The following is a 21,167-nucleotide window of genomic DNA, read 5'->3' as shown; positions in this document are numbered from 1 at the left end:
GAATCTTACGGAAACTGCCGGAAATGGAGCAAGAGTTTGACACTTCCTTGTTTTTGGATCAACAATTACAATAACAATTGAGAAGAAAAATGGCTCTGTCAGCTCGCAGCAACTTGTCTGTTCAGCTAATATCCATCATGAAAGATGTAACAGCTGCTTTGGACTATGACAGCAAGGATAGAAATGAGGTAATGACAAAACATTTTCATTCATACCAGGCTGGAAGAAAGTATCTAGGCATTTAAATGTTAAATTAACACCTGACCAAATATTTGTTGTCGAATAATTAGATTGAATATAAAGTGCATTTCGCACATTCTTAAAAAACCTTAAGCCTTAAGCTTGAGATGCCAACGTGTAGAACCACATTCACCCCACATCACTTTTCTGCATGTGTTGTTAATGTGTGGAATCAGCAAATAACAGAGTTTTCGTACCAATACCATTATGGTACTTATAGAATTTTTACTATTCAGCTAGAGAGATCATACCACAATATTAAAAGGGGGGAATGTTTTCGAAAACAAAAATATTTTTTTGCAAAAGTAAATATTTACATGATCTCAGTTGTTACATGCAAGTTAATAGTGATAAGGCTGCTTTCGAATGGGCATAGTGAGAATAGCGAACGAGTCCTTCTTCTTCTTAAAGGTTACCTTCATGTTATCTTACTGACTTAGAATACAACATCATTGGCTGATACATTGTCAACGCAAAATCGGATGCAGGGAACGTGTTTCGCATGATTGGCAGTAGGCAGATCTGTAAACCCGCGTGAAAGTTAGATTCTTAATGATTAAGTCTACTACTTAATGGTTGCCTATCTGCAATTTCATTGGCTGAATAGGTAGGTTGTATTCTAAGAATGGTACGATATTGAAGCGGTACGATGTTGCAGTGTTATGAAGTAAACCACATTGGAATCAGCTGCCATAGGATGATGTTGAGGCCAAAGATGTAGAAAGCTTCAAGATCTTGTTTGATCTGCATGCACAGAAAAGACAATATGATTTATCATACAGAAATAACTATATATGTGCTGTTAAGACAAACTTTTACATGACAAAACAATACGCAGCTCTTCACCATACTTCTAAAACATTTAAAACTCAACACAACCGCAAGGGAAATTTCTGCTATACCTATTGTACAGAAAGATAGGTTTTAAAAGCCCATAAGGGTCCTTTATACAGAACCTTCGAATATTCTACAGGTATTCTACTGATATTAATTAATTGAGTAGTAAATGAAAGATCTTAGCTTCTGTTGAAAAAAGTTTTGAAGTGTATTGCTAATTCCTACAAATAAGCTGAAACTTACAAAATTTCTGTAACACTTTATTTTGGAAAAAAACTTACAAAGGTGGAATATCAAAAAATGATGTCAATGCTTTTTTATGGTGTCAATATCAATAAGTCAGAAAGTAAACTAAATTATTTGAATTCAACTTTGTAAAGTTTTTCATAGTTGCAATAATTTATTTTTCAAAGAATAGTTGAGCAATAGTAGTACATTGTAAATGAGTAATAATATTTTTGGTGTGAGACAGACTTTAATTTCCACATTTAAGGAAAAAACTTCCTAAATTTATGGCAAGGAAGTTCATACTTCCAGTTTTAAATTCTTAATGGAAGCCCTGATAATGTGTAACACTGACTCACAAATTGATATGTACATTTAATGGTTTGTATTGTATATGTATGCTCTTTTGTTTGTGTATGGGTCTGATGCCTTCATACAATAAACTTGATTAGGATCGATGCAACAACATGCAGGTGGACACTTCTATAAAAGTGAGAAAGGATGACAATTTTCTTTTTCTCATGCAATTGCATCATTTGGTGTCTAGTCCCTTTAAAGAGTATACTACATATAGTGTCATATGTTACATGCTGTTGTGTAGAGACTCTAATTTGAACAAAAAGTCATCAATGTTTAACATTACACTAATTGGTATAAGATATATGTAGTTAATCTATAAAGGTAATGGCTTGACAAAATGTGATAAAACTGAAAGTTTTTATTTCCAGGATGCCTACAGGAAGTATATGGAGTGTGTGCTTAAAGTGACGACCAGCCTGTTGAAGACTCTACATGCAGATGGTAGAAACATAACTGGCAACACTGTCATTACCTCATTTCTCATAGTGCATAGTTACACTTTGTTTCCAATACACTGTACTTTAGTCTATATAGATATGAAACTTAGAACATACATATCGTACAATCACTTTTTTGAATATATGTTTGTAAGTAGACATACAATCTTTTTGAAACTAAAAGCTTTATTGGTCAGGTTTGCTATTCAAAGTTCAATTATCATACTAATAACAAGGTCATAATATTGAACTGAAATTTTGACCTTACACTTTATTGTCGCGGGCTCGTTGATAAGATCCCCCCATTTTCTGTATAAAAATATCTTTATAAAACAGTGCTTTATAATATCTTATAATAGAGCTAATTTTATGTATAGATAGTTTAACAATACATTAACACGCCTATTGCCTTATATAAATCAAATTAATCAGGTTTAAAAATTTCAAAATAATACATTTATAAATTGTTTTTTATCTTGGCCAACTTACGCTAATATCTCAGTAAAAATAGACTCAAAAAAAAAAATGTCTTAAATTAGCACAAGCACCATATTTGTAGTTAAATCATGTGATGTAGTATTAGCACAAGCACCATATTTGTAGTTAAATCATGTGATGTAGTATTAGCACAAGCACCATATTTGTAGTTAAATCATGTGATGTAGTATTGGTGGTAGTATTGTCAGGTGGCCGTGTGCCGCCTTCAGGTGGCCGTGTGCCGCCTTCAGGTGGCCGTGCACCGCCTTCAGGTGGCTGTGTGCCGCCTTTTATTCTTATCCAAATTACATTACTTATGTAGTTGACAGACGCCGACTCCACACACAAAATTTTAACATATGTAAACATTTCTTCCCTTGTGCAGTTTTTCCGTAACACAGTTTTATGTTTAGAAATAAAACATTGTTTTTCTGATTTAATTGCATTTTTTTTAAAGTTTGTAGGTCAAGGTTTTGTTTTAGATGAAGCTGTGTCTGAATATCATTTTCACAGTTAAAGCTGTCACGGCTTGGTCAGGACTCTGGATTAACATTTACAAGAGGACTCTAGTAAAACAATACATTTATGCGTCTTTCAAAAGGAAGAACCAACAAAAATGATATATATTCTAATGGAGAAAACATTCACAGCTACAACAAAATTGAGCGGTGGCATAAAAAAATTAAGGTCGTTGCAAAAATAAGGGTCAGTCAGGAAACCAGAAATAAACTTTTCTGATAAGCCCTACAAATTACGTCAGAATCGCAATACTTGCCTGTAGGATGGGAATTTTCCCTAAATAGGCGCTATCTGGCAACCTATGTCATAATGAGACAGTCCCTTGTAATAAAAACTGGTACACATAATTTTATGTTAAATAGAGCAACAGCTTGAGAAGTTGAGATCTTAATACATTTTTGACTGCCAATATATATAACAATGTGTATAATTACATGTACAATGTTAAACAACAGCTGGCAGCCTTATACATGTCTTATGCCTAGATTTATTCATATATGTGGCAGTAGTTGGTCTTTTGTGCTTTGAATTTATATTCCACCAGTGTTTGAACAGTTAGAGAATAGCAATTCCTTTGAATTAACCAGTGAACATATTAGCAAGGATGATACGCTAATTTTTAATAGGAATCTTCACATAATTAATAAAAGTGTTTGATTCTTCTGTCTGAATATCTATTTTTACATTTCTTGACTTAGAGGGTCATCTGAAGGTGAACCAGGATGTCCAGAAAATGATTCGTCTGGGACAGCAGTGTATGGACCGGGCAGCAAACATCATCGGTGCTAAAATGGGTAACTCCTACATTTCTTTTCTTTTTGTTCGGTTTGTTGCTACTCTTCTATATAACATAATGGTTTTGTCATAACTGTTCCATATGTGTCAACATTGCTGTTTTCGGTGTGTGTGTATGGGGGGGGGGGGGGTTGACTACCAGTCTTCCCTTGGTTTAACTGGTATACTGAGTCTCTTTATAGCAAAGGAGATATTGTTTACCATTTATAAATGATTTTCAGTATGAGGCATGTGTAAACTGTGAAAATCTGCTTCCTTAATTGTTCTTCCACTGAGCAATCGTGTTTTAGGCGGTGAAACATTAGTTTTATGACAATTTTTTTTTTTTGTACTTCAGATAAAACACCAACTAAAGGAATGAATCTACCTCTTAGTACCTACCCTGTTTCTACACCATCAGGAACAGTAACTCCTGCTACTCCTGGCCAAAGGGGGATAACTACATCAAGGGGAACAACTCCTACAGCACAAGTTACCTCCCCTGCCCAGTCCTTTGGTTCTGAGCATTTAGCAAGACTTGGGAAGGATAAATCTGATGGAAGTGTATCTCTGAGAATATCTTATGGTGGAAGCAGGTAGTTATTGTTTTGTCATTTTAATCCTTTTCACATATTGACGTATCTCTAATTTTTTGGTTTATGATTTTATTGCAAGTTTGTTAAAAATAAATCAGGCTCCACAAATGTTGAGCTGCCCAAATGTTTCATAAACCAATAAACCTTGCACTAATACTAAATTTTTAATCCCTAAATTCTGCTTACAGAAAAAAAAATTTTGGTTAGTGAAAATCATTTTGGTTTGAAGGGAAGCATTACCAACTTCTTATGTTAAGGACATGATACAAGCAAAAGTAATTATGTAAAGGCTTGTTCCATACCCAGCTTTCTTTTCCCTTACAGGAAGCTATCACCTATGGAGATTGCTAGTCTACAGAACCAGCAACTTTTGGCGGCATTCCGACGGCGACAGACGCAAACAACTACTAAATCAGCCTCTGCCACTCTGGTAAGGAAATAAACTCCCTATTCTTTAGCCTCAGTGTGTGTATACCATGTGATAAATCCGTGATAAATGCGTCATAAATGCTACGTCGGAAGGCAATATTTTGATTTGAAAAAAGACTTTGAACAAAGATAACTTCACTATTCCCTCACCTTCGGTCTTTTACCAGAATTCGATTGCGAGTTTAGTTTCTTAAAACACTTCGACAAACTTTTTCACAATACGGCCGTCTGACAGACACTGTCAAAACATTATTCTGGAAACTTGTTTTTCGAAGTGTTTTAAGAAACTAATGACTTTATCAAATTTCGGAAATAAAACAAATGCGGGGCTCTATAAATGCAGGTAATTTATCACGTGGTATACACACACTGAGCCTATTGGCCACAAAATTATGTTGATATTTTTTTCGTAGATACACAGGTAACTCTAAGTTGATGCAAAACTTATATTTGATATAACCAATAAAACACATGGTCACGTAACAAGGTGATGTCATAATATGCTATGTTACACATGCATTATGGACCAATACGTTCTGCTGTAGGCAGAAGTGCTTTTATAGAACCTTGATGTATGTGGTTGGTAATATGCAAATTGGCATAACTAGTTCTCCATGTGGAGGTTATATATCAAATACATAATAAATGTTATCCGGGCTCAGGACTACATGATTCCGGTAACATTACACATGCTCTACGCAAAATTTGAAATAGTTCAAAAATTCACCACAACATAAGATTGGTTTGCCATGCTTGTAATGGAATCTTGAGCCCTGTCTTAATAAATAGTTTTACATGAACTTGTTTTTCGAAAGCTTATTAATACTGATCTCAACCATTTATATCGCTGTCTTACAGAGCTTGACCATACAAAGAAAGATGGCTGAAAATCTTGCCATTGGTCGAGCACAGGAGGTGGCTGTATCCTTTTTAATACTGTGACAACTTCACCCATAAGCCCTGTAGCCAAAAGTTTAACAAAGAACCTATTAAGAGGCACAAGGCTGAGGTGTATGTTTTGATTATTGTAAGATTTGACAATTAACAGTTTGTTTTGCTTATTTACATTTTTAAGTTTATCCTCTTTGCTATTATTAAATCTAACCTTATACATATTAACCGTAGTAAGATATGAAAATAGCACTAAAATATCACTTTTAAATTTGTAATCTGATATTCAATAGTATAATCATCATTTGTTGAAAGAAGTAAAAAAGTGGTGTCATGCTTTTCCTGAACTCTGAAATAGCTCGCCAAGAAGATGGCTGAACGACAGGCAAGACTTGAAGAACAGGCAACAAGGTGACACTTATTTATTGTGTTATGCCCCTTGTTGATTGGAAAACAACAGAAGATTGTTGTCTTTCTGTCCATGGCGCTCTTGTTATATCTTCACAAATCTATGATTTAGTAAATTAACCCATTTTTTATTCGTCAACACCTTCAAAAAGGTACCATATATTATATTCATATTTTGTAATAAATTGTGAAGGTTTCTTTGATGGACACATAATAGTATATTGTAATTGTTTTTAGACGTTTTCACGCTCCAATGGGATTATCAAAAGAGGAACAGCATCAACGACAAGTGTACAAGAAAGTCCTGGAGTTTGAACAAGATCAGGTACATTGTGTCTTAATCATGTTAAACAGCAAAATACCTTTAACAAAGGTACGATTCAATGAGAGATTATGATAGAAAATGAAGATAATATGATATAAGTTCAAATTGTAAATAATCAATAATAACTTCTTAAAATAGATGCTTTCAATTTTGCCAAGAAAAGTTTAAGAGATTATTGTAATATGATGAAAAGGTATGATTGCTGTTTTGACAATTATTGATAAGTGTTTCACAATGCAGTCAACTAAGCCTTATTTGTTGCAGACTTGGTTTGTTGGCCTAAGGATGGAACTAGATGAAAGCCCAACAGACATTACAGTCATAAGTAGACTAGTTGCTGCTGTTATAGGGTTAGTTCTAGAAAATTTATTGTCTTTCATAAAGCCGTTACTAAAAATTGTTCCTTAAAGCCGCCAGACAGAGTCACTTGAAATTCATTGACTTAATTCTTTTCATGACCATTTTAAATTGGAGGGTGCACGAAAGTTTATAAGCTGTTGACAAATGATCCCCCAACATACACATTCTGTGTCGAGCCACTTTAAACCAAAATCTTTTTAAACATCAAACCTTATTTAGATACAAAAATATAAAAGGTTAGAACAAAATTTGTGTTAAAGTTGTTAATATGTTCTTTCTGCTGGAACAAATATTAGTAATAGATTAGAGAAAATTGTTTTTAGTTCCTCATCATCACTTGCACTTGTCTGATGCCTGCGTTTTACAAAAAAATGGCTTTCATGATAAGTGGTAAAAACCTAGCTTCAACTTGTTTAATCTTAATTTACCAAACATAAATAAGTTTATCGTGAGTATTTTTAAGCAATTTCCTTTAAAAGAAAGATACACATTTAATACCAAAACAAAAACAGGCAGCTTAGCTCCATCCTGTTATAAGGGATTAAAGATTGTTTGAAAATTTATACATACCACAAGCTTTCTTACTAAAGACATTAATCCTGCCCCTTGCCACTTAAAAAAAGATGAGAATATAGAAATTATTTTCCTTGGCCTTGTCCAATTGTACTGGTTCAAAATTTGTCGAGATCTTTTGAGAAAAAGGTTAGCATTTATGACTGAAATTACAATTGTTTGTTTTCAGATGTGCAAGCCATCCTGTCACAGAAGAGCTTTCTAAATATCAAAACAAAATCCTAGATAAGTTGACAGCCATAGTGGAAGGCAAATCATCACAAGTTAAAGAAATATCAGTTCCACTACCTAAAAAACTGTATGCAACTATTAGAACTTTTAAGCTAGATATAGAACGATCCAAACAATCTAAAAAGTTGGATATTGAAGAGCTTAATGAGACAAAAATGGAGAGTGAGATTGATTCTCAAGAAGAATCAGATGGAGAAACTGCAATTGTTGATGATATGTTAAAAGATCTAAATCTTTCTGAAAATGATATTGATAAGCAGCACCTTAACACTGGTATTGATAGTGTAACAGAAATTATTAAGGGTGATATTGATAAAGCCTTGGAAAAAGGGAAAGATGTTGAGAGAAAGCTGGAAAAGCAAAACAAATTTGCCAAGTCTTTGACAATACAATCGGCTGAAGAATATGAAAAGTACAATCAAGAGAATATGGATGATTTGTTTGATAGTGATAATGATATGGATGATAGTGAAGCTGAACAGGAAATGAACAAATTAGATCAAGATAAAGAAAAAGGAAATAATGTTGAAATTGAGGTTAAAGACAAGTTGGAATCAAGTATAGGACTGTCTAGTACAAATGATAATAATGATAAAGAAGAAGAAGAAAAAGAAGCTAATGACTTTGTTGAGAAAAAGAACAGAACTGATCAGTCAAATGATAAAAATAACAAAAGTAAACCAAAACTGCGTAAAAACTCTAGTGCTTACGATTTAGAACAGATGATATCATCCCTTAAAGATGAGGCACTCACAAGACACTTGGATGGAATAACTGAAGAAATTATATCCAGTTTAGAAAGGATTCAGGTATATATTTGGCCTAATATAGTGAAGATTCTCTTATAATGAGATTAATGCAGTAGAATTAGGTGAGACAAAAGACATATTCTGAATATTGTAGATATTTGCTAGATATAACTGAACTTAAATATTTCTTCTGTAGGTATTGTTCATGATTGTGTACGAGGGTTTAAACAGTGGTGAGGGGCGGGACCAATGTAATGCACACATCGAGGACGCTTTCTTCCCGCAAATCTGGCCACACCTTTTCCTTCTCTTCAGGTACTGTAGGACTGTTGTTTTTTTGCAAAGTTTGTTGTTTTCATTCACCAGCTTTTTATTTGAAGTAGAAATATGACCTTGGACCAATAACAAAATCCTACCTACCAGAAATATGACTGTAAAGGAAACTGTGCTTTTTGTGTTGTGTCTGAAAAGCCTAGATATTTGATGTTCAAAATTATAATTTTTTAAACAATTACTGTTTCTTATTGTCATGGAATATAGAAATCAAATTCTTCACTTTGCTATGCTGTGATGATGCTATTCTTATTGTCCCTTTATACCAAAACAAATATCAAAAAAATTGAATTGAAGTGAATAATGATTAATTCTTTTTGGAAAGCATTCTTAATATTTTGAACATTTTTTGTCAAATGATTATTTTAGACTGGCTAACAAGCACAAAGAAGTGTGTTTGGCATCTGTTATGACGGAGAACATGTCCAGTTCCCCAAGAGACTTTGACATTAGGACAGAACTCTGTCTGGTTGCTATGGAAACAGAGAGTGATGATGTTACCATTGAAATAAAACACAGAGAAGAAACGTTAGCAACAGGGGATTTATCTGGTACCACTACAACTGAGAAAGAGGTTAAAGGTTTAGCAGTAATGGAGTTGGACAAAAAAGAGGAAATTCCATACCAGTCTGCGGTAAAAGAGCTGGCTAGTATTTCAAATTTATCCACCATGATGGCAAAATTGGAGGTTTTAGGTAGGTAGCTAGGTATGCTTTTAATAGCAAATAAAGGTCTTGTACATTGACAGTTGGGATATGATGAATATAAATTATTTTAACATTATATGATTTGATCTAATTGATCAAACTCTTTGTTTGTCAAACCCAATTATCATTTGGGACTTCTTGTCTACAACAACAAAAAAACATGTTAGAAAAAAATAGGTGAGATGGTGTGTATTTTTCTGTTGTCTGTTTAAGTTTACTATGTGTAATATAGAACAATGAACACTTGAGATATATCATCAATATTTTATGTCTATATTTTTCAGTGCGGACATCTAAGGAGATTGTAAACTGTGTGGAAGAATATCATACCAAACTCGGCAACTCTGTACCAGGAATGTGAGTAAAATTTGAAGTCAAGGGTGTTTTCGGTGCTGAATGGAATCAGCAAAATTATTTGATGTTGGTGGGAAAATAACATTTAAATACTTACTGTAAATTATTACTTAGCTTCACTATTTTCTTGACCGACTGTCATGGTTTAGTGGTACGGTATGTATATTTGTTTGCCTTTGATAGAGGTCAAGATTTAAGCTCCTCCATGGCACTTTCTCTCAGCCTAATAAAATGGACAACAGTACTGAGTTTTACGCAGAAAACATTGTTGATTTGGTTTACATCAGCCTATAGCTGTTATCACAAACAGGCAATAAGTGCTTTTAAACAGTAAATATACGAAATAACTAGTGTTAGATCAATTTCAGTGGAGCTGATGACTTGTTGCCAATTTTGTGCTACGTAGTTACCCGCAGTCAGCAACCACAGCTTCTGTCAGAATGCATAGCTGTTGAACGATTCATTCACGAAGGGTTGGTATTTCTGAAATAGACTTTAACCTACGATATTCCAAAGCTCCTGTCATGAGTGCCTAGCTGTTGAACGATTCATTCATGATGGATGGTTATTTGTCGAAGACCAAATTATTCCGAAGGATCTTGGCAAAGTATCTACTAATCTGTTAAATTATTTTTTCAGGAAGGGTTGGTATTATTCTGTCAGTGTCCAGCAGTTGAATGATTTATTCTTGAAAGCTGGGAAGAATGAAAATAATTTACCAAAATTATTCCGAATAATATAACTCAGAAAAACTCACTCTTGAATGATTCATTCATGGTGGGTGGGTATTGGATGCAAAATATCTCTGTTATCTAAAGAAAACTTGAGTGAAAAGCCAGAGCATCATCAAGAATCATATGGACAATCTAAGCCATCGATACATTACTATTTGGCTATGAAGATCAGTTGTAAGGAAAATTAAATTTTGAACAAGCATGCATGCAAATATTTGTTATTTTGACTGCTCAGATGTTTTTTGGAATTCAAAAGTACAAACTGTGTTTTCCAACTTTGCGTTTTTCTTGTGCAAAGCTGTACAAATGAACCAATTGAAATCAAAATGAAAAAAAGGTTAAAGATGGTGAGGTTCACATTCAACATTAAAAAAGGTCATTAATTATGCGGTAGCAGGCATGTCACTGTTGTTAGAAAGTGGTGAAGTTTGAAAATGTTAATCTTTTTATAGGTACATGTTTGGTGAAGAGGGTTATTGCTTGACATCATTCCAGACTGCCATCAACTACCTGGTTGCTAGGGGCCTACATCGTAGCAACCAATCCTGACCTTGACATCAAGTGGAACATTTTAACCTTTACATTTTGAAAAAGAACTATAAAACCAAAAACAAAGTCTTGAAACCGATAATGAATGATACCTAAAAAAAACGAAAAAAGGAGGATAATTGTTTGCTTTAGTGCAAGATCCTATTATTCTCACCGAGTGACCACTAAAAGTTGTATTTCATAAGTAGGGTAGCCATATATGTATTCACTTTTGGTGTTCACAAGGTAAAATATACATTGATATTCACCAGAAGGGAAAACTTTACACATAAATTTTGACACTGCCATTACAGCTTTAATCCTCATACATTCAAACAAGCTTATGTTTTTTTGGACTGCTGTTGTCGTCCCTGGAGTTAACATGTACCTTAATTTTCCATAGAATACTAGTAGTTGATATTGACACTTTGCGGTTAATACACACAATATATTGGCATGTACATTTTAAGTGGAAACTTGATGGAGCATTCATATCTGAGAAATGGTAATTCATCATTTGATTGTGATCTAATAAGTACAGCACTCAAAACCAGAGTTATTGACATTTAAGAATGTTTACTATTACTCACGAGGTTGCGGTTTCGTAATGTTTTGTACCATGTTGTCAAGGACAACGTTCAATAAATAGCATGGGGTATAAGTGATATAAGTGATTATACTCACGGTAGTTATAGAACGGTAACGCCAATTCTTGTTATCTCTCCAATATAGGAATTAATGCGTCTACAGCAAAAAGAAACCCTCTCAATCATGGTACAAGGCTTTATTATGTGCCATAAAAAAGTAATGACTCGTCTTTCATAATTTTGTTGCAGTTTTATGCAATAAGCAGAAATGCTATTATCTAGTATTGTTTTCTTTTGTTACTTGGTTAAATGTTCATGTATTCAAATATTTATCTGATAATAAATTTTAAAAATGCAATTTGATAGTCTTCTCCTTGAGCATAATATCCTTTCCGCCAAGGTAGTAAAATGTATTGAAACTCAAATGTGTCCGACAATAAATAAAACAAAACTTTAAGTAAAGTATTATAACAATGATAAATACAATCCATGCGCACTTTTACAAAAATATGTACGCTGAGACCCTGTCCGTATGCAAAATGTCTTCTCCTTCCGCATGTTCAGTGTAGCTGAACGTGTATGAGTCCTTTCCATGGAAATGGCCATTTCCTACAACACGAGCGATTATCAAAATTGGTAAACGAATTTACCATGCGTTATTAAGGAAATAATACAATTATTCTTTACGTTCATTTTTAACTGGTGTTGTTTTTTAATTGAAAGTTTTCCTATCATTTTGTTTGACTTTTATTTCATACTGAGTGTGTTGGACAGACGGTCATCATCTGTGTATTGGAAGTAATATGTTAACTTAATACACAATTAGTTTTCATCAACAATCATGGCTTACGTTTTGAATATGATGTCATATTCCTAATTATTTAAAGCTATTTTTTATTTATTGACTTCTTTTTTGAAAGTGAAATGGAGTCCGGTTCATAACACAGTTGGTTGATGACAAGGCTCATTAAAGTCACAATAAATAATTTCAATTAGCCAAAATGATATTTTATACATACTTGAACATGTATATCATCAATATAATACATTGCCATAAACATAAAATGGGATTTGACAAAATTCAAAAATACCCTATACTGTAATACTTTGTCATCAAGCCACTGTGGTTCATGATTAATACGGATGATCGTTCTCTTAAGTCGCATTGGCCATAATGACCGATTTAGTAGGTTTAATCTCGGCGGTATGAAGTACAATTAAGATTTATTAGTACGCAAAATCCTTCATAAAAGGATTCATTGATCAATAGTCTGACTGTCCGTTGGCAGACGACATATCGCACCCGGTACTTTCATTCCTTTTATGCTACCTAACGAAAGCACTTGTCAAACTTAACAATATGCTATTTCATAATATTGAAATTAAACAAAACTGTAGGCAATATCCCTTTGTTTCAAACGTTCCTAAGCCTGGCATGGAACCAACTCTGGTGGGTCATAATCGACTTATTATTTAGGTCATAATGCGTATATCTTGAATCAGTGATAGTTGATTTTCGGCGGATAAATACTCAATGTGGGATGGATTGATTCGGTGGGTGAGATATTTTTTCTACTTTATGGCATATTTATTCTTTCTTGGCATTGTTTTTGTGTGTTGGGTTTGCAATGAAAGCAGTCTTAAGTAATGGCAGAGCCCTGGCGTCGTTGTCGTCGTCGTTGTTTGTGTTCAGCTGTGTCGACTATCAAGTCCCACAACTCTGCGTCAACTATTTGTGGAGCTATACACCTCGATCAATGAGAAAAAAACATACCCCTCAAATATACACATCAAAACAGTTACTAACAGTAATGACTGTTAGCGTTAAGTGAACGCATCGGTGTTTTATGAAAACTATGATTTTGTTATGCATACTCGAAGACGCTGTTTTCTTGAATCAAGAAATTATTTAGATAACCTCTTGCCTAACCCAATCACCAGTTTTGATATAAGCATCGGCATTTGAACAAGGAGCTCCTGTTTGAGGAATATTGTAACTTGTATGAACACATTATATACTATTTATTATGTACCCATCATAAATCCACTGGAAAAAAAACAAAAGATAAAATGCAAACGCCATAAAACAAAAAAGTGCGTCTTAAAAATCACATTTATTATAAAACCATTTCTTTTTAGATGAATTAAACAAGTTATGTATATAGTTAAAGGGCCGTTAGTACGGCGTTTTGATCCCGAATCCCGTGTATTTTGATTCCACTCGGCTAGCCCCCTTTAAATATGAATAAAAAATCCATGAAATCGAATCAAAACGCAGTAGTAATAAACCTATTTTTTTACTTTTAAGTTTGGAAGACTTGTGATGTGATGGGAGTGGGAGATTAAAACGCAGACCACGTACTTGATGCATTTATATGGATGTAATGCTACCCACAGATATCATATTGATAGTCATTGTTCATTTTTCGAAATGTTTCATCCCAATAATGCTGTTCAAACACAGATTTTCAATTATTCAAAAGCAATAAAAACTTTTGAGATTGGATTCGAATTTCGTTCAATTAATTCTTAATATGATATACATTAAAAAGATATTACAATTTCGTTTTTGCTAGTAAGCAATACGCCTTTTGAATTTCATTTGAATATCGGCTTTATTGAGCAAGATGGATGTTTAATTGTATTTACTTTATGTAGAATATCTCGAGTGTATGGACAAATAAACACTTACAACAAATATTTGCATTTGCAAATATGATATTATAGCCTAAACTAAATGTACATACAAGCAATTAACACCCAGTGTCGGGATCTTCGGAATTCCATGGTAAAGCCTAAATGCGCAAATTACATTTAAACCTGCGCGATATTTTGTTCCTACTTTGTGACTAAATTTCGTTTCAAGAGAATGGAATCCTATGGATGTTTTAATTTTAAGTAAACAGTTACCAACAGTTAATTTTAAATGAACATTTAAGAAATAAAGACACTGAAGATATGCTAATGTTGACGTCACGATGTTTCAATAATAAAACGAGCCGGTGACAGTTGTAGTATGAAAGCAGTAAAAACTAAAAACAAAACGTTTCCAAACATCTGTGCTAGTCAGGAATGATGTGAATTCAGATATATTCTTTAGTCATAACCGTGGTAAACTTCGTATTTCAGAAACTTGTACAATTTCTGCTAACCAGATATCGGTATGGGCTTTGACACAGATCGGTTTCTTTCACCCGTCAATGACGCACTCACGTGCTGCATCTGCCGCGATGTGCTCGAGGACCCCGTGCAGGCCCCGTGCGAGCACGCGTACTGCCGCTCGTGCATAGAAGCGTGGCTCGTGCATGAAACCACGTGTCCCGAGGACCGACGCCCGCTTAGTATATCGTCACTCCGCCCTCTCTTCAGGTACATGCGCAATGACTTGAACAGATTACAGCTCCGTTGCCGAAATCGGGCTTACGGTTGTGAGCACGACGGCGTGCTGGAGTTTATGCAGTCGCACGAGAGCACATGTACTTTTGAGCGGCTGAAATGTCCGAACGAGAGGTGCACGTTTTTCGCGGCACGTCGTGTGGTCGACGATCACGTCAGGTGTTGTGAATATAGCCGGAAGGAATGTCCAAACGGATGCGGCCTGCTGATCACGCGACCGGCGGAAGCGGATCATAATTGTATCCAAGAATTGCGCACGTCACTTGAAGTGTTACGCTCCGAGCTTACGTGTAAACATGAAGAACAGAAAAACGAACTTGAACTTCGTCTTGACATGCAGAGAAATCACATGATCCAAAAAGAGTCAACGCTTCAGAGTCAGATAGACGCTTTAGTTCTTGAAAATTCGCGCCTATCTCAAAACATCAAGTTTCTTATGGATATGGAGCTAAGCAGACGACAGGAAATCGAGAGCCTCGAACTTGAGAAACGCGAGCTCATGGAACTACTGCGCAAGTCTGTGGGAACTTCCGCCGGCAGTGAGAAGGTTACAAGGGGATCGCAGCTCAAACGATCAAATACGATACAAGGGAAGATATCAACCGTCTAAGAATTTCATGTCCTTTATGTAACAATGAATTGTGTGTGCATATATGTTTAATAATGTTATAATAACTCGGGTTGATATATAAAATTATACATAGAAGCATAGATCTACTTCTGTTTTGAGTTGCTGAATGGTTGCCAAGTGTTAGGTGAAAAAGGAATCGTTAAAAAAAGATGTCCTTTAAATTTCAAGATTGTATATTTCTTATCTTCTCACACTCGTCCTTTCTTGTATTATTTATAAAACTATACATACGTTCTTCAATGACGACTATCGTAGTGCGAAAATACCTAATAATTATATTAAATAATTATAGTTTCTGCTGTTATACATTAGACAGATGATTTATGAAGTGAGTAGGCATTCGATGCTAAATAGTCCTGATTCAACGACTTTTTTAAACATTCCACGATTCCATTTATTCTGTAGAAAAAACAACAACATCGGAATAGGTTATTCTATGCTTAACGTGTCCTCCTATTCACTTGTATTCTTCAACTGTAATGATTGTTGTCACTGTTTGTTTAAAAATAAATGAATACTGTAATAAAATTGTATGTATTCCACAAAAACAAACAACAGCATATTTAAAGGGTCGAGATTATACGGTGTGCCTTTCACACAACAAGGCCGTAGGTTTAAGCGAATCCCAGTTATAGTAGGCGACTGTAAATTCATTGTTGGATTTTCACACCCGCCCGACCCCTCTTGTTTCACCGCCCCTTATTTTTTTATTGGCTCAAATAAAAATGTTGAACTAGTGTTTGTATTTGCGTATCGGTCTCACTAGCGGTATAAGAGGGCGGTGCCCCCGGCTCGCACACCCCCTAAAATCGTCTCAGTTCACTTTGTGTTTCAATATCGGAGAAAATGGTAATAAAATACGCTCAAAATGCAACATTTCCAACTAAAAATTGTGATAAATTTCTTGAGGGAGACCCACGTAAGTATTTAATGTCATATGCTTTCGGTACCGAGGGAGGTGTACATGTCTAAAGGTTGGGCCCCTTAGTTAAGCCCCAGTTCTAACGTCAATTCCTGGGCCCGCCCCTGAGTCCGGTCGTACAGTCCGGGAACGACTTTTATTCCTACCTACGTACAGTGTCGATGTTTAAAGCAATCACATGTAAAAAAGAGGAATTGTTACCACGTGGTTCGTCAAAACACATGTATTTGGTCCCTTATGCAATAAGAAGGAGCATGAACACATATTCCACGATAAAGCAGGCGTCTTTGAAAAAAAAATCACCCCACCCCATTCAAAAAATGGATGAAAATCTAGCTACAAATTTATATATATATTATATATTGGCCATAAATTTTCGCCCATACTATTAAAATACAGCTGGCCAAATGCAAAGTTTAATCTCAGAAAGGGTATGCAACAGTTTAGTTCTGACAGCTTCAGAATACTTCAATATACATATGTGTGTGTGTGTGTGTGTGTGTGTGTGTTTGTGTCACACATTTTGGATCATCCCTCTAATGAATTTTGTGTGTTACCAAGGGAAGCTACTCTACTGGTATTTAACTATTGTTTTTGTTTTTATCCGAGTTAACAGGATACACCTCTACAGAATATTTCATAATTTGTTTGTGTTTATGAATTGCTAAGCGTTTTTGGTGTATGGTAAGTTGATTTAGTTTAATTTGTGGGGGGTATTTTCACAGTCATGATCGAAATATAGGTATTTCGTAAGGTTTTCTGCTCTGATTTCAATTTTGTGTTGTACTTCCTGTTTCCCATACTGTACAACGGGATGAACTTTGAATGGTAAATTAAATCGAAATGAAAATCACGGATCTAAAGATTGAACTATATTTTTGTCTTAAATCTATGAATTATGTGTTCAAAATGATAGTAATACAGTAATACAGTAAAGGTACCAATTACGCCGAACAAAGATTATCAAAGCACTGAAAGGAATGTTTGGGAGTGTGTTGTTCGATAGCGTTTGGTTCGTAACTGGGAAATGTGTGTACATACTGTTACAGTATATTTATAGAATAAATACCGAGATGAACAACGACGTCTTAATGCTGAAATTTTAAAGATGAATTTGCTTTGCCATTTATGTTATCAAACTGTGTAATGCAAAACTATGGTTTTAACATTGTTACATTTAAGAGTCAAAACCCGTGATACCAATTATAGTTCTATTATCTGATAGCATTTTCTTTCACAAGGCTAGCGTCATAGAGAAGACTTCTTATTAAATGCTTGTGATATACGATTTAAATATATTCTAATGCCTTTTGACTTTTTAAGTACCTTTTCCCCAAGAGACTCACGGTAACTTTTTTCAGAGAAACAACCAACTTTTTTAAAAAATGTGTATTATTTCCGATTTGCTGAGCAGTTGAATACTAATTTCTTGAATTGTCATAAAGTGATAAAGATATTTGCACATGTGTTGATGGCGCATACTATAGATTGATGCAAAAAGGTCAGTTTTGATATTTTAATGGATAATCATGTTTAACTCATTTGATTTCCAAGATCAAAGAAAGAAAGTAAATGATAGTGTACAGATAAAAATATGAGCGATATTTTTGCGGTTGTCAGTTTAACTGGATATTTGTAGCCATGAAGCTATAAATTAAGTTATAAATCCAATTATAAAGGCTACTATTTTTATCTGTAAATATTATTTAGTTCATGAATATCAAAAGTCCGGTTTATTCGCATAATGGATAACAACTGGAATACTCAATGCCTGCCTTACAATGTGAATACAAAATATTATTTCAATTGCTTATTGAATCACATGCTGATTTTCAAAATAAATAAATAGGATGTGTAAACATAGCTCAAATTAGTTACAAATCTTACCACTAACAATATGCGATGGTATAGATTTCCTTTTATACGATACACTCCGAAACACTTTTTATTTAAAAAAAATATAAATGTTTCTTTCTCTCCTATTTCCAGATTACTGATCCTTAAGATGGCCAGTCAGCATCGAAAAAAAGAAATTATAACGGAGGCAGACTGGAAAAGTAAAGACTACACGAAGCAAGGCAGGAAAACTTTAATTGTTTACTTTTCTCAGCTGAATCCCATTGGAACCTTACAACATGCAAAACAAAAGGAAGATGTACAAACCGTAGCATCTACGCTCTACCAAGATGAGGTTGACGTTGATATCGCCGCATTAGAGCAGTTCTTCGCCGATATATACGAACAGCGGCATTTGGAAGTTAAACTTTGTCGCAACCATTTAGCAAGCGAAATAGAGGAATATCTGGTAACGCTTGCTGAAGATGGTTGGAAGTACGAAGCCTTCTATTTCGTATTTCTAACATATCTACAGATTGGAGCACACGGTGACGTTCAAATACAGGTCTATGACAAGGCTGTACCCCTAGACTTCGTATTCAACCGCATAAAGGACCTTCCATCAATGGCACTTAAACCGAAGATTTTCCTTATACAAGCGGATAACCTACGAATGCTTTATCCGACACAAATAGTGAAGGCGATTCCAACCGAAATAGAAATAAAAAAGATACCTACTGATGCTGATCGACTGGTAATACTGTCAACAATTCCACAGGCACTGTCGCCATTAGCAGATGCGGTACGAGAAACATCTCTGGTAAATGAACCGTATGCTCCCCAAGGTGTTCAGCCGGCTGCTCCCAGATTGCGAACATCTGTTTTAATCCGGGCGTTTATTAAAGTAATGAACGACCATGTGTACAGAGATGAAAACTTACTTACAAATTCTACACGAATACTTGGGGAAGTTTGCCATTTGATTGACCCTTTGCAGAGAACTCCCGACTATGAAAGTTATGATATCCCATTGCCGTTGGTCACAAGTACCCTTACAAAGCGGTATTTTCTTTGATTCATACGTTGACCTTTGAGCCGACCGAAGATGTATACAAAAGATAGAATAACTCTAAGGCATGGCATTTCTTTAAAAAAATGCATATGAAGTTGACGCTAGCTGAAAAACGAATGTTGACAATGAAATACACATAAATTATGTTATTATATAAGACGATGTTCTTTGTGTCTTGCTAGAATATGGTAAAATTAGATTGAACATCCAATTGAAGAAAAGTATTAGTCCATTCCTCTACGCCGTGCATAAATAAGGGAATTATATATCGGGTATCGAATGTACAACTTTTATGTATGAGTTATATATAGATGTTAGATTGTGAATACATGTTCATGGATATGATATTTATGGAATAGGTAAGATGTACAATAACGAGTATTTAAATTTATAAATACTAGATTGTGTTTTACAATATATTTCTGTAAAAAAGTATTTGTTATGTGCCACAATTTTTGGATAGTTAAGCACACTTATTATATCTCTCCAATATATTGAGAGACATATTGTTTTTGCTTGAGTTGCCTGTATGTCCGTTCGTCCGTCCGTCTGTCCGTCAAAAATCGTGTCCGTTCCATAATTCTTGAACCGTTTGAAGGATTTTGAAATAACTCGAAACAAATGCTCACCGTATTGAAACGATGTGATGAACCCACGTAACAGCCAGCTCGATCAACGGTCATATGTCACACTATGGGGTCAAATGTCAAATGACTTTAATATGTCTATTTTTCGTGTCCGCTCCTTGTCTTGAAAAACGACTCGCCTCAAAATTTTACCATTTTAAGACAATGTGCAGAGTATATGTTCCAATTAGCTGGATTCAAGGTCAATGACAGGTCAAAGGTCATATGCAGGTCAGTAATATACTAACATGGTATTGAACGTTTCCCTACCCGGGTCGCGTAATATTATTATCGTGGGTTAGTATATTATACAGTACAAAGTGCATATTTAAAAAAAAAAAAACATATTCGGTATTAGAATTTTTAGTAAGGAATTATAAGATTTTTTTTGATTTTTTTAAAAAATGATTGAGTTTGAAAATCCGGTGCCAGTGTATTGAATATAGCCTAAGAATATGTACACTCTGTAATCAAGATTTAATAGGAGATTAACCACTTCAATGATTATAGGTAGAAATGTATGTCTTATAACTATTTCAACCATCCCAATATGTATGAAGTCGATGTTCTAATGAATACTAACAATAAAACCAGACTATTAAATTTAGCTTTATTTTCTAAGATCATCTTGTCCAAATCAAGTAATTTCGTTCTTCTTTATATCATTGATTTTGCATAAGAAATTTCTGATATTTTCTTTAGTGTCCATGTAATGTCAATTGTTTGTGTACATTGCTCTGGTGTTTGGTGTTTGAACCGTTTCTTTGTTGTTAAATGTTAAATGTGTTTATTTGATTAAACGCCTGTTTCTATATTCAATGGCGTTGTACACTAATATGAAATTTGAACATATATTGATATAAAAACAATATAAAGCAGTTAAACAACATGATATTAAAACTTGCAACATTCATTCCATTAAAGGTGACTGAAGTAGTGGTATATGTACATTAAGTAAAATAATAATTGGTCAAAGCAAACGATAAAAAATGTAAAAAAAAACAAACTCG

At 34.5% G+C, this 21,167-nt stretch overlaps 3 protein-coding genes across 7 annotated transcripts; all 3 read left to right on the top strand.

Moving 5' to 3' along the window:
* Positions 1-15: 15 nt before the first annotated feature.
* LOC128242543 (VPS9 domain-containing protein 1-like) lies at positions 16-12,026 on the top strand. Its single transcript, XM_052959732.1, has 15 exons — positions 16-188; positions 2,031-2,103; positions 3,794-3,889; positions 4,228-4,465; positions 4,790-4,895; positions 5,753-5,815; positions 6,144-6,196; positions 6,431-6,518; positions 6,783-6,868; positions 7,621-8,491; positions 8,628-8,746; positions 9,134-9,459; positions 9,756-9,828; positions 10,194-10,298; positions 11,012-12,026. Exons 1-15 carry the CDS (start codon positions 90-92, stop codon positions 11,106-11,108), a joined length of 2,493 nt encoding a protein of 830 aa, XP_052815692.1. The 5' UTR covers positions 16-89; the 3' UTR covers positions 11,109-12,026.
* Positions 12,027-13,030: 1,004 nt separating this feature from the next.
* On the top strand, positions 13,031-16,358 carry LOC128243911 (RING finger protein 151-like). Of its 5 annotated transcripts, none has more exons than XM_052961921.1 (2): positions 13,031-13,124; positions 14,804-16,358. In XM_052961921.1, the coding sequence occupies exon 2, from the start codon at positions 14,838-14,840 to the stop codon at positions 15,678-15,680; it is 843 nt and encodes a 280-aa protein (XP_052817881.1). In that variant the 5' UTR covers positions 13,031-13,124; positions 14,804-14,837; the 3' UTR covers positions 15,681-16,358. The 5 variants fall into 5 exon arrangements, with proteins under 5 accessions (XP_052817881.1, XP_052817879.1, XP_052817878.1 ...); XM_052961919.1 differs by having other exon boundaries at positions 13,123-13,232; XM_052961918.1 differs by lacking the exon at positions 13,031-13,124 and adding an exon at positions 13,140-13,228 and having other exon boundaries at positions 14,804-16,357.
* An 829-nt stretch (positions 16,359-17,187) lies between these two features.
* On the top strand, positions 17,188-20,971 carry LOC128245120 (uncharacterized). Its single transcript, XM_052963356.1, has 2 exons — positions 17,188-17,307; positions 18,613-20,971. The coding sequence occupies exon 2, from the start codon at positions 18,629-18,631 to the stop codon at positions 19,532-19,534; it is 906 nt and encodes a 301-aa protein (XP_052819316.1). The 5' UTR covers positions 17,188-17,307; positions 18,613-18,628; the 3' UTR covers positions 19,535-20,971.
* The last annotated feature ends 196 nt before the right edge of the window (positions 20,972-21,167 follow it).

Source organism: Mya arenaria, chromosome 8, assembly GCF_026914265.1.
Source record: "Mya arenaria isolate MELC-2E11 chromosome 8, ASM2691426v1".
Lineage (NCBI taxonomy): Eukaryota > Metazoa > Mollusca > Bivalvia > Myida > Myidae > Mya > Mya arenaria.
The sequence above is the reverse complement of the archived record's forward strand: the minus strand, read 5'-3'. Positions and strand labels throughout refer to the sequence as shown.

What these genes read in the sequence shown, in the direction of transcription:
- LOC128243911 (XM_052961921.1), top strand. Translation starts at nt 14,838, where the DNA reads ATGGGCTTTGACACAGATCGGTTTCTTTCACCCGTCAATGACGCACTC.
- LOC128242543 (XM_052959732.1), top strand. Translation starts at nt 90, where the DNA reads ATGGCTCTGTCAGCTCGCAGCAACTTGTCTGTTCAGCTAATATCCATC. An exon ending in GAAGACTCTACATGCAGATG is followed by an intron (nt 2,104 to 3,793) that starts GTAGAAACATAA and finishes TTCTTGACTTAG; the next exon opens with AGGGTCATCTGAAGGTGAAC. An exon ending in GTCGAGCACAGGAGGTGGCT is followed by an intron (nt 5,816 to 6,143) that starts GTATCCTTTTTA and finishes ACTCTGAAATAG; the next exon opens with CTCGCCAAGAAGATGGCTGA.
- LOC128245120 (XM_052963356.1), top strand. Translation starts at nt 18,629, where the DNA reads ATGGCCAGTCAGCATCGAAAAAAAGAAATTATAACGGAGGCAGACTGG.